At 38.3% G+C, this 17,217-nt stretch overlaps 1 protein-coding gene across 1 annotated transcript; it reads left to right on the top strand.

Annotated features, from left to right (window-relative positions):
* Positions 1-2,733: 2,733 nt before the first annotated feature.
* LOC121526657 (ubiquitin-conjugating enzyme E2 D3-like) lies at positions 2,734-15,021 on the top strand. The gene is made up of 7 exons (XM_041813326.1): positions 2,734-3,196; positions 5,042-5,105; positions 7,458-7,489; positions 7,676-7,753; positions 8,144-8,249; positions 11,248-11,341; positions 13,933-15,021. The coding sequence occupies exons 1-7, from the start codon at positions 3,173-3,175 to the stop codon at positions 13,976-13,978; spliced, it is 444 nt and encodes a 147-aa protein (XP_041669260.1). The 5' UTR covers positions 2,734-3,172; the 3' UTR covers positions 13,979-15,021.
* The last annotated feature ends 2,196 nt before the right edge of the window (positions 15,022-17,217 follow it).

Genomic DNA, 17,217 nt, shown 5'->3' on the forward strand with positions numbered 1-17,217 from the left:
AAGGTGCTTGAGGTCAAGTGTTTAGTGTTTCTACAGTCAGTGATGGTTTGAGGTGTCATGTCATCTGCTGTGAAAGGTCTGCTGGTCTTTATCAAGTCCAGAGTCAACACTGTCAGCTGTCTTCCAGGAGATTTTAGAGACCTTCATACTTCCATCCGCTGAGATCATTTATAGAAATACTGATTTCCTTTTCCAGCAGGACTTGGCACCTGCCTGGGCACAGATGGCCTCGTGGTGAAGGCGCACCCCATGTACATGGGCGGCCTGGGTTCAAGTCCAGCCTGTGGCTCTCACATATCTCTCCCCGACTGTCTTAAAGGACTTGGCACCTGTCCAGAGTGGAGCCAAAACTACCAGGAACTGGTTTTGCTGACCGTGGCATTACCGTGTTTGATTCTGACTAATCTGATCCCCATAGAGAACCTCTAAAAGACACCAGACTCCACAACCCAGATGAGCTGGAGACTGCTATCAGAACAAACTGGGCTTCATAACACCCTAGCAGTGCCACAGACTGATTGCCTCCATGTCATGTCACATAGATGCAGGAATTTGTGCAAAAGGAGCTCCACTGAGTGATAAAAGAGCATAATTTTTCCAGATGATAGACATTTCTGTATTGTAAATCATTTTTGTGATATTCTAATATTTTGAGACAGTGAATTTTTATGAGCTGTAAGCCATACTCATCAAGATTAAAGCAAAAAAGTCTTGAAATATATTACTTTAGAATGATGAATCTAGAATATATAGGGGTCTCACTTCTTGAGTTAAATCACACTGGAGTGTTTTTTCAGCAACAAACTTCACAGGCATGTTTTGAGGACCTCTGAGACCAATATAAACTTGTCTTAAAAGGGTAAAATATGTGACCTTTAAGAAAGCAGAAGAAACATGATGACCAGTAAATACTGAATTAGCTTATTGCCTTAACTGTAGCTGGAGAAATTTTACGAGTTGAGTAATCATGGCAGCTATAATAACCCATGACTCTCTTTAAGTTTTCTCAAGACAACTCCATAAAAGGAAGGCAACAGATTTGGTAACTGTTGTGATGTAAATCTGTTTTTTTTTCTGTCATTAAATGTTAAAATCTCTGCTGTTTGAGGTCGTCTAACCATAACATGGCTTTTGTTCCATCATGGAAAGTACACGTGGACCTTTCCTGCATCAAACGCTAATTTTTACTCTTTTGATTAGGGGGGAATTTTTGCCTTTCAGCATCACTTTATTGTCTTGCAAGCCATTCTTTGAAATGAAAGCCTACATCTTTCATATAGTGATGCACAACAGTGAATTTTTGCTACTTCTGATTTTGCTACTGTAACTGTTGCTCATTTATAAATCTTACATGCCAATCTTTTAGCTTTGTGCATTGTCATCATCATCACTTAAATCATTTCCAAAGATGTGGCCTAAATATTTGTCTTTATTCACCACACTAAGCAGTTGATCCAAGATAAAGTTAAACCTCTTATCATTTTTGTTTTTTGCTATCATGATGGCCCCTTTTTAGCTGTTCAGCTTGACGTCATACTGCACGTCATATCTGGTGCAAATGACAAATTTACTGCAAGGTGACATGATGACCGAGTCATCAGCACACATCCAAAATCACATACACTCCAAGTCCTTAATTTTTGTTTTTCCAAACCATTCAGAGGTGGACTTGCTGTGAGTATTTCAGATCATTGTCCTGCTGAATAATCCAAGTGCTCTTGAGCTAAAGGTCGTGGAGTGATGGCCACACATCCTCCTGGATTTTCTGGCAGAGAGCAGAATTCATGGGTCAATTACGTCAAGTAGTCCAGGTGCCCTTTTTAACTGCTTTTCACCATCTTTTCTACAATTTTTTGCCCCTTTTTGCCTTTCTTAACCCATATTTGCCACATTTATCAGATTTTTGCCCGTTTACCCTATTCATTCTACTTTTAACCTGTCTTTTCACTTTTATCATGTTTGCCCATACTTGCCTGATTATGCCCATCTTGGCCACTTTTTATAAAATGTCTTTATTTCCACAGCCCCGTTTTGCCTTTCTTAAACCACATTTGTTGTTTATATCCAGTTTCTTTGCCAATATTAACTCATTTTTGCAGGTAAATAATCACTTTTCACCTCTTTTTCTGTCAATTTTTGTGCTTCTCAACACGCTTTATGCCCATTTTTTTAAACTTGTAATTTCTTTTTGCCCCTTTTAACAACTTTTAGCCATCTTTTTAACTGCTTTTCACCATTTTCTCACCCATTTAGCCCCCCTTAACCCATATCTGTCACTTTCACCACATTTTTGTCACTTCTTAGCTGCTTTTCAACATTTTTTACACCAATTTTTGCCAGTTCTAACTCATTTTACCACTATTCCCCATTTTCCAACCCATTTGACCTTTTATGACATTAAAAATGGTCATTCTATTTAAATGAAAGGGGTTTACATTTTGAAAAAGCCTATATTGTACTTCAGCGTCAATGAATTAAGTGAATTATTTTGCTGCTTTGATGAGAGTGGTTCATATTCAGAAGAAATCGCCAACTTTCCTCCACTTGGATTTGTTTTCTTCCATAGCTCCGCCCGTTTTACTGCCATCTAGAAGCTCAAAAGTTGAACTTTAAAGGCTCATAACAATAGCAGACAATGTCTGACATGTGCTAACTTGGTCTGTCACGCATGTCGCGTTTTCTCTGGGAGCTTTTAACCAATCTGACACCACATCCGCCCCGTCAGTCAGCAGCAAACAGGACCGCCTTCCTCCAAGAAGCTTCAAATACAAGCAGACAGCCGCTTGTTAGCTAGCAGACAAACCGAAGGGAGAGGATCTTTTTGTTGCCGGTGAAACTTCACCTGACAGAGACATATAATCACCCCAAACCAGGACGGAAATAACTGAAAATAAGACTCTGAAACTTTAAGGGAAACGAGGACTGTCGAGGGGCACCACAACGTCTGCCTTTGGGCGAAAGGAAGCTGGATAAAAATCGCCAGCTAGCTTTGTTAGCATTTCCGCGCATATGTAGTTCTGGCTAGCTAACGGCGCTAGCTCAAGGGAGAAAGGCCGTCGAGTCAACCCAGCGTCAAATACTTGACGGAATGTGAATCATCCTGGCACATTTCAGTTGCCACTTACTGCTTGTATTGGAAAACCCTCATAACAGAGCATAAAACAGAGAGAGGATGGCTATGAAAAGGATCAACAAGGTAAGATAACGTCGATCCTGCTAGCTTACTGTCTCATAACCGTCACTGCTAACTCGCCGCGTTAGCCTCCTACACTGCTGGGATGTGTGAAACATGGCGGTGGAACATGGGCTTGGGGGCTCATATATGCTTTATATGACCAGATATTCATTTTTGCTGTCGTTCTTGTTCATCTTGAGTAGTTTCCCTCTTTGTGTAGGCTAGCACACACGCCAACTGTACATTTGATCAGGAAGCTAGCCAACTAACTAGCATTAGCATAGTCGGTTACAGGGTTTGTGTGTTCGGCCTCATGAATTGCTCTACACTTCTTACGTCGACATAAAACACAAACACGTTTGAGAGCTATTTGCTCATAAACACACATTGACCCCGTGTTTCAGCTGAATAACCATCAACATCTTTCGTAACCCCAGCGACGTTTCCAGAAGCTATGACTCATATCTGAGTGGATCTATGTCAGCAGTCCTAGCCGTGTTCATGAGACACTTCCTTGGTATGTGGTAGTATTTGTTCTTTGCCTGTGCACATCACAGGGTGTGTTCTGGCAGTAAAATGGAGGAAGTTGGCAGCAGAAGAGTATGAGTACTCCTCAAACTTTTTATGCCAAAGGAGTTCTTCTCCGGGACTTCCCTGAATCTAAAGGTCCTTCAGTATGCTTTCTGTTTCTTTTAAGTGCTGATGATGGTCTGCTGCTGTTTGTAGCTCATGTTTGAAAAGCGAGTTCAAGGGTTAAATTTTGTCGAAACTGCAGTAAATTATCAATCCATCTCCAGAAATCTGAAAGTTTATTTGTGTTTGATACAAAAAAATGAAAGTCCTAGTGCCCAGTACTGGGTAATTTCAATGTTTGGATGTCAACTCATGGCAAGCTCATGCCAGCGCATTACCAACGGTTCATATTCAACATTCAGTATTTGCAGGAGTTTACGATTTGTTTAATTTAGACTCCATGATGTTTGCTCGCAATATTTGGTGGATTCACTCTTCCAACACACCTATCCCATGACTTGGATTGTTTTTTTGAAGCTCCAGATTGTATCATTCCATGGTATGTGGTGTCAAAGTAAAAATCAGGACCACTTAAAAAGATGAAGACAGAGCTAGGTATTATCAGAAAGCATGAGGCCATCTTTGAATTGGTCTGGATGTGTTACTGTTCCATAAAAGCACATTAAACAGTCATGGATGTAAAAACAAAAAAGGGTTAGAAGTTTCATTTGAAGCACAGCATGTCGCATCCGATGGTTATGAAAATAAATTAAGACATGTAATTCTGCTGTTACATTCATAAAATGGAGAATGATTCTGAGGGTTCTATGGTTGGGTCTGAATGTATTCAAGGCAAGGCAGGGACCTCCGTCAATCTGTCCAGAGATCAGGATAGACTTCAAGTAATACAACACTTGTTTTTATGCAGTTGCTTCATTACTTCACTCGGTTGTTGACAAACGCCTCTTTCAGTGAAATCCATCAAGTATGTTGTGTAATGTTATGTGTAAAGTGTAATGTTGATGTGTAAAGTGTCAGAAGGCCTGGGCTGAGGTTGTGGCCTCCACCTCTCTCTAAAGTAGCTGGAGATCTAAAAATATCAGTGTACGTACGCTTCAGGCCCAACTGTGGCGATGATAACAAAGTGGCCCCCTTCCCTGGAGCTGTTGTGTTGAACTTGGAAAAGAGTTGCAGGAGATAACTGGGTAGATAAAGTGTTGTGAAATAAATAAGCAAACCACCTCATGTTTGAAACCCCATGTTGGCTCTTTAATTTCAGATCTTGTCTCTTCATTTTTTAGTTCAGGGAAGATTACTGTGGATTAAATTGTTCTTATCCCTCTTTTATTACAGGAGCTCAGCGATTTATCTCGTGACCCTCCAGCACAGTGCTCAGCCGGCCCAGTGGGAGATGACAGTAAGTATCTGGGAACTTTGTGAAGAATTATAAGACTACAATTTTTCTATGGCTGTTATTTTTTAAGGTAAATAAGCTCTTGCAGAACATGGGAATATTTAAAGATACAGATTCAACATCCAACTCAAGATAACCACAGTCTTGGCATTTGAGAAGCAATAAGGGCATTGTTTTTTGTCTGTGACGATATGGCAGTAACTTAAGCCACAATTTATGTGCCATGCCTATATGGCTACATAATTAACTGAAAAAAGCTGTGACCAACTGGGAGATAGTATTTCCTGAAACTTTCTCCTCTTTCTTGATAGTACCCTTATCAGCTTGTCTTTCACATCTATGCTGTCCATATTGGTGTGCTCCTTTTCTTTCTCTTTCACCTCTAATGGCTGGAGAGTGGGAAAAGTATGTGTAAAGAAGCAAAATTGAATTGATATTCCTGTTAAATTCTTGGGTCACTAAGTGACACTGAAATAACAAAACAGTTTGTGTGTTATTAAAAAGTTGGACCTGCTGTGAGATGAATCACTTTGCAGGGAATATCTTAGATTAATGCTGACTAATAATTAATGGGCATGAATCAAGATACAGTCTGCTAAATACTGATCATTGATGCAGCAAGAAAGAGGCAGACAGGTTTGTGACTTTAAGCAATGAGCTGATAAATTTGTCACAATTGTTTTATTGTTGGGTAATGATGATTTCTTCAGCAGTGTTGACGTATGCAGGTGAAGAGGGTGAATCAGGTGTTACCTAACATGAGATTGAGCAATTATTAAGTAACCTGGGGCCAGTTTGAAGAATTTTTTTAAACACAGTTAATAAGAAGGGATTAATTGTGATTGGATACAGTTACCAGTGTAAAAAGAGGTACTGAATGTTTGTTTTTGCTGTATTTTTATGGTTCTGTAAAGATGGAAAATCAGGGATAGTCTAGCATCTTAATCAGCTGACTAGAGTAGGCCTTTAGCCAATTTACACATTTTTAAAGAAACTGCGGTAGGTTCATTAGTATTTCCTGAATTTGAATCAGCAGGCTAGACCTTAAATGAATTGGTAAATTAGCCAGAGAAACTGCAATAGGTTCACCTGTCTTTCCATATTTTTTATGACTCAAAAAAAAAAGGAAATTTACCAACCGCACACCTGATTTACAATGAAAAATAAAACACATAGCCTTGATGTTAGGTTGCATCCCCCATGTGCAGATGGCCTAGGTTCAAGTCAAGACCACACTGAGACCAAGACATGCGTCAGACCACTGTGCATAGAGACCAAGACAAGACCAAGACTTTTGGGGGATGGAGACCGAGACAGACCAAGACAAGATGAAGACTATAAAAATCAATTTAAAAAATAATCACAGGGTTGAACAGCAAAAGAGCACCATTGTTTGTTAATTTTAGTTTGCTTTTGAATAACGTTGTCAGCAACGACCAAGGCATCGACTCTGTTTTCAAGCACCACAATGCAAAAATCTGAAATCTTAGCAAATTACACATGAATTGAAGCTATTTGTTGTTTAGCAAGGGGTTGTCTTTGTTATCACATCAGTGACATCAAGAATTGGTGGTCTTGTCCGGTTTTGATTAAAAAAAATCCTGTAAAAATGCTCTTTATTCCAACACCCATGTTCTTAAGCAGAGGTTGTAGTTCTAAACGCACTTGGCAGTGGGATCGATTCCTGGCCTCAGCACACGTTTGGAGCATGTCTTCCTTTCTCTCTCCCCATGTTCCCCGTCTCTCTTCAGCTGACCTGTCAAAAAGGCAAAAAAAAAAAAAAAAATCCCCAAAATCTTCAAAATGCAAAAAGAATCTTAGATTTGGAGTTTGATTCCCTCAGATTCTCCTCTCTTGCATTGAAGAACACATCATTGTACACAGTGTTTGTTGGCATATATAATTTAAAGAATATCAGTTACTGTGGTTTTTGTTTTTTAGTTGTAGATATTTTTTTTTACTTCTGATTGACTTTCAGGTCACTTAAACTGCAAATATAATTGGCAAAAAGTTAAAATTGACTGAGTTAGAGTTTGACAGTTAAGATGGACACATTTTTCAGGAGATTTAAATCTTAAAAAGTTGTGTGATCTGCATTATTGTAACTTTTGGTCGTTGTTGATCAAGTCTTTAGAACTGGTTGTTCTGGTCATGAATACTTAAACATCTTTGTAGGGTGCTAGAAACAAAGGTTAATTTAATGTGATCAACATGAATACAGCATAACACTGATGATTCTGATCCACAAAGGGAAATGGCGTTCCTTTGAAGGTGCTCAGACGCCTCAGAAGCCTGTCAGATCACATACCTCTCACCCGTTCCTGTTTTGTAACATTTACTTTCTTTTCTCTGCAGTGTTTCACTGGCAAGCCACAATCATGGGGCCTGTAAGTACACTCTTTATGACTAGATTGTTGCTCTCTGTTCTTTTATACACCACAATGTTGTAATTTGTCGCTCCTAGCTGCTCAAAATGAACTCATGAGATAAAGGTTAAAATTTGACTTTATAATGAGGAAGTTATGGAGAGAAGGAAAGTCTCTAAACTATGTAAATGTCATGCTTGTTTTCAGGTTGACAGTCCATATCAGGGAGGAGTTTTCTTCTTGACAATTCATTTTCCAACAGACTACCCCTTCAAACCACCCAAGGTAAGCTGAATAACACCTGGAACACAGCCTTCTTACTGTGATGTGTGTCTACATTAAAATGTCGTCCTTTATCTATAGAGCCTCATCAAAAATGTTTTTGGGATCCCTGAGGAGAATTCATGCTTAAATCTTCATTTCCAAAAGCACCAGAAATAACAGAGACAAGTTTCCTCTAAAGAGGAACCTTTGACAGATGTCATAAACTGATTTAATCTGTTGACAGCCCTCATGAAGGAATACCGGTCGTTCCAGAAGTAGATAGTTATGAGTGTCACACGTCAATGCCTCGTGTCAAAGAAATCACGTTGCATAACGCATTGTGATTTCTTGTTTTACCCATCCTCACTGTTATGTTTTTTGTTTTGTTTTTTTTCTTGTCCCCGTTTTTAGGTTGCATTTACAACAAGAATTTACCACCCAAACATCAACAGTAACGGCAGTATCTGTCTGGATATTCTCAGATCACAGTGGTCTCCAGCACTTACTATTTCAAAAGGTAAGAATAGAATAAAAAAAATAGTAATGTAAAGTTGTGTGTGGCCCTAGCGTACAGATCAAACTATAACTGTGGTTTCTTAAAAGTTTTTACATGAAGGACCCAGATGGGACAGATACTGTCAGAAACCCATGACCAAACTAGATGTATGGATTTTTTGGAATGTGGTTTAAGGTTTAAATTCCCCCCTGGATCTCAGGGGGGTCACCAGCCCTTTCATGGTAACCAGGGATCTGACTGACTGTATTGAAAAAGTACCAAAACTTAACCCTCTGAGACTGCCGTTGTTTTATATGACAAGAAAGGTTATAAAAAGTTGAATAGCTTTCGAACTGTAAATCATAGCCACCTTTTTAACCTCTTGCAGCCTGCAGTTTTGCCCTTCGAATGGCGCTATCCATGCCCTTGCAGCAGCTTTTCAAACTATCCTGGAACTTGGGTGACTTTTTGGGGTATTTAAGGATTAAATCCACACCTGTAACTTTAATATTTTTCTTTTTTTTTCGATCAATTGTTATGTATTTAGCAAAGAGAAGAGCATAACATATTTCAATGGCAGTAGTGCAGCAGGTAGTAAGCGCTTCCCTTTAGCAAACCCTCTAGAAGAACTTTCCCCCCAAAATGGTGACATCACCCCTCCCTCCTTATCCCATCGAGATCTTCTATATTGTCACACAGTGTATATACGGTAATACAGTACATAATACAATAGTCTTGTCAGTGTTCAGCAGGCCAAGATAAGAAAAACATAATGATAATAAAATAGAATAAATAAAATAAAAAATAAAACACACACACAGATAAACATAAAGTCACAAATAAGTATACATTCCTCATTCCAGTAAGTTTTTAACCTCGGCAGCAGCAGAGGTCCAGGTTCGGATTGTTTTCTGACCAGCCCCATGCGTTTTTGCTACAGATAACTCCATGTAGAGTATGGTCAAGAATGTTTGCAGCCACTGGGTGCGTGTAAGTGTGTGGGGAGGCTTCTAGCATAAAGCTAGCATTTCTTTAGCTGCAGTCAACCCCGCTAAAAGAATGTGGGTTTGAGTGGAGGACAAGCTCAATGATGAGGTGTTTTTAAGGCAGCACTCTAGGCTGACGTAGTACGTCCATCTTTAACAAATCTGATAGAGTGGAAGATACTGCTTTCCAAAAGGACACCACATCAGGGCACTCCCAGTACATATGCAAGAAAGATCCCACATGGCCCAGAGAGCATAGATCACAAATAGGAGAGGGTGTGAGCTTCATGAGGTATCGCTTTCTTGGCATAAGGTACATTCTATGTATGAGTTTAAAGTGTATAAGTTTGTGATTAAGATTTTTTGATGTTTTGTCTAGATTATCCCAGACAGTTAACCAACATATCTTGTCACTGGATAGACCAAGGTCTCTGGTCCACACTTGATGGACAGTCAGAGGGCCACAAGAGGGTTCTAGTATGAAAGAGTAAAGGGTAGACACCAGACCTCTCGATCTCATTCCCAAATCTAACAACGTGTGTAGCTTGTGGATGGGAAGGGAGGCACCCCAGGGCACACCGTACGCTCGCATCACTGACCTAAGACGTAAATAAAAGAAAAAAGATGTACCTGGCAGATCATAAGTAGCTCGTAAATCATTAAATGTCCTCAGCCCCTTATCATTGTAAATGTCAGATATAACATATATCCCTTTGTCGCTCCATTCCCTGAAAGTGAAAGGCGCCCCTCCTGTGAGTAGAAAGTGGTTGTGAAATATAGGACTTTGTGCATGCCACTTTAGCACAGAGCTGGTCGCCCTCCCCACTAAACGGCATACAGTCAAAAGGAATGACATAATAGGGCCCAGCTTATGTTTAGGGATTTTAATGGATAACCCTGAATGAATTAAATCTTGAAGTCGGTGAGGGGAGGCCAGATGTTCTTCTATAGGTCTCCATGATATTTGTATCTGGGGATCAAGCCAATTGGACTGTGGGCGCAGCACGCAAGACCAAAAGTAAAATTTAAAATTAGGGACGGCTAGGCCTCTATTCCGTTTATTGTGCTGAAGAGTAGTTAGCCTGATACGTTGTCGTCTTCTGACCCAGATGAACTTGGATATTAATTTGTGCATCTTACCTGTAACTTTAATATTGAACATATTTTTATCCACTGTGACAACCGGTGGCAGGCTGTTTCAGCATTGCGTTAAACTTTGTCAAACTGCCCAACTCCGTACACTCAGATCCTGGTGGAGACGGCTTGAATAGCTCATGATTGAGAGACAGAGAGAGAGCCTGTGACATGTCCCTCTGTGTCCTCGTAGACAGGAATTGCTTTGAATAATGACTCAAGTAGAGCTAACACAATAATGCACATGGGCTTTCTCTGTAAATATGTGAATATTTTAAAGACTTTTTGTCACAGATAATTTTTTTTTTTTACCCAAGAGATGGAAGAAAACGTTTTTAAAAAAACAGTCATTGTTTACTTTGTACGGCATAAAAGTGAGAGTATATATATATAACTTCTGTGAGCTATCTAAACTTAACAAAAACTCCAGCAGTGTTCCAGTATCTAAAGTTTTGGCAATCAAAAAGTCTCCTGGTGTCAAAATGTTTTTGCAGTTTAGACTGTGTCTTGTAGTTTGTCTCTATTTTTGGTTGATTGAAACAAGAAATGACCCATTATGAGTATGTTTTACTTCCACCATTTCCTTAAAACAGGCATCACTGTTAGTTTTTTGCTATATCATATTGAAGTATAAAACTCTGGTACTGTGAAGATGAACAAAAAAGGCTTTAAACTGTTATTCTTTACCCTTGTTTTTGCTTGTCCAAATCTTGGTCAAGGTGACAACTGGACTTGATAGAAGCTCCTCAATGAAGTCCAGTTGCCTCCTTGCTGAGATTTGTATAAGCATGACCTGTAGGTCACAACTCTAATCCAAATTGTGACTGACAGATCAAAGATGTGGATTTACTGTTTGAATGTGGATAGTTTGTTAACATTTAGTACTTTCTCTCTTCCAGTACTTCTCTCCATTTGCTCACTCCTAACTGACCCAAACCCAGACGACCCATTGGTGCCAGAGATTGCACGATTATACAAAACAGATACCCAGAAGTAAGTATTTTGTCTTCTGTGGGTGGGTTTTCACATTTTTTTTGTATTTCAAATACTCCTTACTTTTCCCCAAAAAACAGTGGGACATGTACAGCTTAAACATGTGCAGTCTGAATCAGCAGTCCTGCTGTGAACCATCAGATTTTGTCTAAAATGTCATTTTGGAACTTTTTGGAATTGATGTTTGCTGTTGAAAAATGTTCATAGAATTTAAAGGTGTTTCTGTTACAAAGCCATCATTTCCAGATATACAGTCAGATGGGAAGACTAGTAGAAAGCCATCACAGTTAATAATGGGCTTTCTTTTGTTGTTGTAGTGATATTGCAGAAGCAGGGATGATCCTGAAAAATTCCTTGGTGGTGCATTTGAGGACACGCCAATAGTTATCTGCCAGAGAAAACCCTTCATGATGTATAGCGTAGGAGGCTGAAGTGTAGTGGAGAACAATAGGGTTTATCAGGGTTGGGTTTCATGTATGAATGCTGAGCGTATCCTGAGCCCTCAGGAGTCAACACACTGGTTTAGGCTGGGCTCTGACATGATGAGAACATGATGGGGATAATCACATATGTATGATAGGTTTCTTATGACTGCACTCCCACAAATTGACTAACAGCATGTCCCTTGTTAACCGGTGCATCTGTTTATCAACGAGGCCGATACCGGCTGATGTTGGACATCGGCCTCATGGCAGTTAATGTGGCATGAGCTAATCATATCTGTGGTTGATGTTCAAATGTTCATGTAATACTGGGAAGTTTATACACCTAATTACTGCTACAGAGAAGAGTTTTTATATGTGGAAAAAAATTGACTTGTTGGCGTATTCACGGATGTTGGCAGTGTAGGAGTCTTGTTCTAAGAGTATGAATGGATAAAAACATTGGAATTGGAAATTGATAAGCTTTTTTCTTTAAAAATTCAGTATCAGCCCTGATACTGTACAGTATCAAGCCACAATTTATGCACCCCTGTAGTGCTGCACATAGGAATGGGCATTCATACAGTAATTCCTTATTAGTTTAGAAGCACAGAGAGCATTACTGCACATTTTTAGACACTTACAATAGTTGTGGATTATTATATCTCGTATTTCCCATTAACTTTGGGGTGGGGTAGAATTCATGGAAGCTTTATGCAGAGAAAGGAAAAAAGGAGACGGAGAAGTTTCTAACTCAAAGTTTTTTGTTAAAGGATTAAATAAAGTGCCTGCAGAGGTGTGCGCTCTGCGTGCTGTGCTTGCACGTGCACGCACGCAAGCTCTTGTTAAACTGGGTTCTTGAACAACTGGTGGCAATACCGCCCACCCCAGTAAAATTTGGTGTAAGTTTTGGCGGTATTAGGAAAAACATTTAATGCCCAATCCTAGCTGAACAATTTGGTAATGATATGGAATTGCAATTAAACTGGACAAGTCTAATGTAAATCTACTGGCTCGGTTATCAAGGAAAATGCAGGGAATAATGATAGTTCTGAGGTCTGTATTTCTCAACTCAAAACATACAAATACTAAGTAGCATAAAAAGTGAAAAAACATAAGTTTTTCCAGTACTGCTTTAAAAATAGCGAACTATTTTTGAAAAACGGTTTACTTTTTTGAATGCTGTACTTCTACAAGGTGCAAATGCTCTGTTAAAGACCTTTCTGCAGACATTTTTGTAAACCTTTAAAGTTCTACTTAATAGGAAAATGATGACAGCCTTTATGCAGTTATGTGATGGCACAGACGGGCTCGACAATTTGGGAAAATAATCAAAATGCAACGTGCAATGTGACATGAACAAATATCAAGAGCCGGCCTACACTGAACTTCTGATTCAGAAAAGGTGTTTTCTACTGGGAAGAAGGGTATGTTGGCTTGGTGAGTGTTAAATTGACTAAATTATTTTAAACCTCTGTATTGATTTTGGCCCCAGTTTTCACAGCCAGCACATCTCTAATAACTTTTTTAGTTTAAGGGTCATCTCTTTAGATGGTTTATTGTCCCCTTGGTATTGGAGTGAAAAGAGTTTGTCTTGAACACACAGGCATGATTACTGATCTGGTAATCAAGGCAACGACCTAAAACAAAGATGGCTTGTGCAACAACTTTTAAAGCATAAACTTTCGCATGAATATGTAACCACTAACACTAGCATGAAAATAAACTAAATCTATCTTTGTTATTGTTAATCAGCCAGACAAATTAAAGAAATATTTTTATCCACAAGTTTAATAGGGTCATCCAAAGATATGTTTTGGGCAGATAATAAATAAAATTGTAATTATTTATGGTTTGGAAAAGATGGTTGTATAGGAGGGAAATGAACCTGACAAAGGAAAAGCAGGCTAACTCTTACACTGCCTATTTTTATACAGCTTAGACAGTGTGAAGGAGTTGGTCTGCCATTTTTGATCATTAAAAATGAGAAATAACCCAATTTTGTCATGAAGCTGACTTGATTTGTGTTCCTTCAGAAGCATTTTGCCTAGCATGCATGCGCTTTAACAGCGTTGTGGAAGCACTTGCTTGGTGTTAGATGCTGAAGGACTTTTTTTTTTGTTAAATATTTGTATGACAAATCTAAAGTTTTTTTCTTTGTCTTTGCAGATACCAGTCAATGGCAAAAGAATGGACAAACAAATACGCAATGTGATGGCTGGAGTGGTGGCAGGAAAATGACGTTTCTGGTTCAAACTGCAAGATCTATGATTCTGTTTTTTTCTTTTTCACCTTTTTTTTCTTGTTTTGTTAATCAGAGCATTTTACCCCTTATTTTTTCCATCTGCGCTCATAAGAAGATAGTGTTTTCTCTCTAGGATACGTGCCAGTTTCTGTGAAGTTTCAACTCCTGTTTTAAATGGAGTTAAAAAAAAGTTTAAAAAAGAACCACTATGGTGCTGAACAGCTTGAGCATGGCCCAGTAAGAGTTTTTCAACCCTAGATTGGTGATGTCATTCATTTACTCTGCACACACTTGGTAGAATTTAAAGCAACTGGTCTCCTGACACTGAACACTGTATCAAGCCCACAGTGATCCGGCTGGAGACCCTCCTGATCCTGTGTGCTTGATATTTTCTTCACTGTGGGATAAAAGAACTTATAGAAAAACCTGTCTTTGTGATCAATACGACCATTTAGGAGTTGAAATCTACAAATTCGGCTGCATTTATTTTAAATTTGTCACATTTAAAATGGGGAAAATGCCAATTCTCAAAGATTCTGAAACTGGTTAGTGGCTCCTGTATTCGCTTACTGGACTGGTGTGACGTCAGTATGTTCTTCTGATCATTAGCATAGGAATCTATTACCTGAGGAAAGATGTGTATCTTATTCCACTTTCAGAGTGTGTGTACAGAGAAGCACAGCAGTATATATCAATGTTAAGGAAACAAACTATACGAACTTCAATGTTGTATTTTATGCATGTTAATAAAGGTAGGATATTATATCTGATATGTTTCTGCAAATTCAGTGGATTGTCAGGCTGAACAGTTGGAAAAATTTGGTTCCCCTCAAGGCTTTTCTGTTTCTTTTTCATTATGTAGAAGCCAGTTGATGAGCTTTTAGTTTTACGGCCACTCAAACACTGTCTTCTTGTAGCCCTAAAATATTGATGCAAAGCTGATGGTTGATAATCAACTCGCCGCTCTGTTTTCTTTTTAGTTTTCCCTTCAATAAAGTTACTCAAACCATGAAGTGATTCTTGTTTCCGTGCCTTCTTCATGTTGAACTGTATTTGTGATCAGAGGATTTTGTCTTGAGGTCAGTGGCAAACATGGGCATAAAGTGGCAAAGAAAGGTGAATGGTGGCATAAAATGAGGCAAAAAGCTGTGAAAATTGGTAAAATGAATAAAAAGTGACAATGGAAAAGGGTAAAATACTGCACAATTGGGTGTAAAGTGGCAAACATGGGTGTGAAATTGCAGGGTGAACAATAGTGATGGGTTTTAAGTAGTTTAAACGTGGTGAAAGTGGCATAAATTAGCATAAAGTGAGAAATTGCTTAGAAGTGTCATAAGTCACAAAAGGGTGTAAAACTGCAAAATTGGGTATAAGGTTGCAAAATTGGCATACAGAGGTTGAAAGTGGCAAAAAAGTAAAACTGACAAAACATTAACAAATTTACTTGAAGTGGTAAACATTGAAAAGCGACATACATGGGTTAAAAGTGGCAAAAGTTGGTTAAAAACAGCTAAACATTGGCATTGATGGACCTAAAGTGGTCAAATGTGAGGAGGGGGATCAAAAACGGGTTGAATGGGTTGGTAAAGTAAGTGGTTGAATTGTACCGATTGGCCTAAGGCTGATTCTTTAACCATTGTCGGATTTATGTACCTGGCAGAAAAAAGTAAGAACAAATTACTTATTTTAACTTACTGACACCAGAAGAAACATTGGAAAATTAAATGATGGCTCAGTTCTTATTTAGTTTATATAAATCATGGCTTTTATGTATGGTTTCCACTGTATTTCCTTTGTCTCTGGATCATTCAATCCTTTTTCAAATTGTATTAAAATTTTGTTCTAATACTAACTTTACAAATGGCACATAAATTCATATTTTATTTAAATGTATCGTGTTTTAAGGTATATTAGTTTTTTACTTTCATAGAACACCTGTCTCTGTCATTTCCACCAAACACCACTATATGTGACTTTAGTGAGATTTTTTTAGGGTTTGTGTTCTTGAAACCTCAGCAGTAGTCATGTGACAGGGGAGCACATGACAGAAGAGCAGAGGTAGCCAATTGGAAGGAACTAAAATTAGAAGAAAAAAAAACATCCCCAAGGTAAAATAAGGGAGTATGTTTATTTAAATGTGACCAACTCATTTCCACAACAGTCATTTCCATCACTTTTGTTTATTGTGATGGGAAAGATATTTTGGGATAGAAATGACAATGCCAGTGTTATAAATGCATTTCACTTTGCTTCAATCACTGAAAATCCTTAATGTTAAATGATTATTAAACAGAACGATTAACTTATTGATACTGTGCAAAGACAAACTACAAGGACAGAAATACTTTTAAACCTCTAAACCTGGTGTAATTGAGATAACATTTTATTTTATTTTCAGGTTATTTTCAAAGCATTCGATTCAGATAATGTTGATGTTCATTTCAGTCTGTTACCTCGCTCTGATTTTTTTTGATTGCCATCTCTAAGTTCAACTGTTTTGCTTCCAGCAGAAGTCCAACTTTTGCAGTTTGCTTGTAGGTTCCAGCACATAGAGAGCAGGAATGAGCAATTTTATGCCTTCTGATTTAATGTGCATTAATTTTTTTAGGTTAAATAATAAAGTTATGTTTCAAAAATTGATGTAACTTTGTGTTAGGGATGATAAGAATGAGCACTGTTCTGCAATGCCCTTGTCACATGTCATTTCCAACATATGCAGTCTTTTCCTCCAAGCAATGCCATCTCCATAACAACACATATTTTTACATAAGATTGATGAAAATAACACCGTCACACTGATAGTACTTTGCAGTTTTTGAAAATCGTGGTTACAATTAATGTCTGGGTAGAGGAAACTGATGATTGCATGTTGGAAATTGATTGAAAGGCTTTAGTAAAACAGTTAAAATGTCTTTTGACATCTTAACAACGGGGAATTATCTTTAAAAAATCCTGAAAATTAATGCATTTATACATTCGGGTACATCTGTGCGTGGAGTTTTGAAAAGACATGTTATATTCATAAATTTGTAAGAAAAACATTTTTTTTGTGGTGTGGTGGACATGACCCTTTCCTTTGACTGTTGGACCAAAACAACAAAACGTTAAATTAGTGAAAAGATTTAATCACAGCCACGATCATAAAGTGTTTCTACGCAATATCAAAATACTATCAATACTATCAAAATATTTCTAAAAATACGTGTTAG

This window comes from Cheilinus undulatus, linkage group 18 (assembly GCF_018320785.1).
Source record: "Cheilinus undulatus linkage group 18, ASM1832078v1, whole genome shotgun sequence".
NCBI lineage: Eukaryota > Metazoa > Chordata > Actinopteri > Labriformes > Labridae > Cheilinus > Cheilinus undulatus.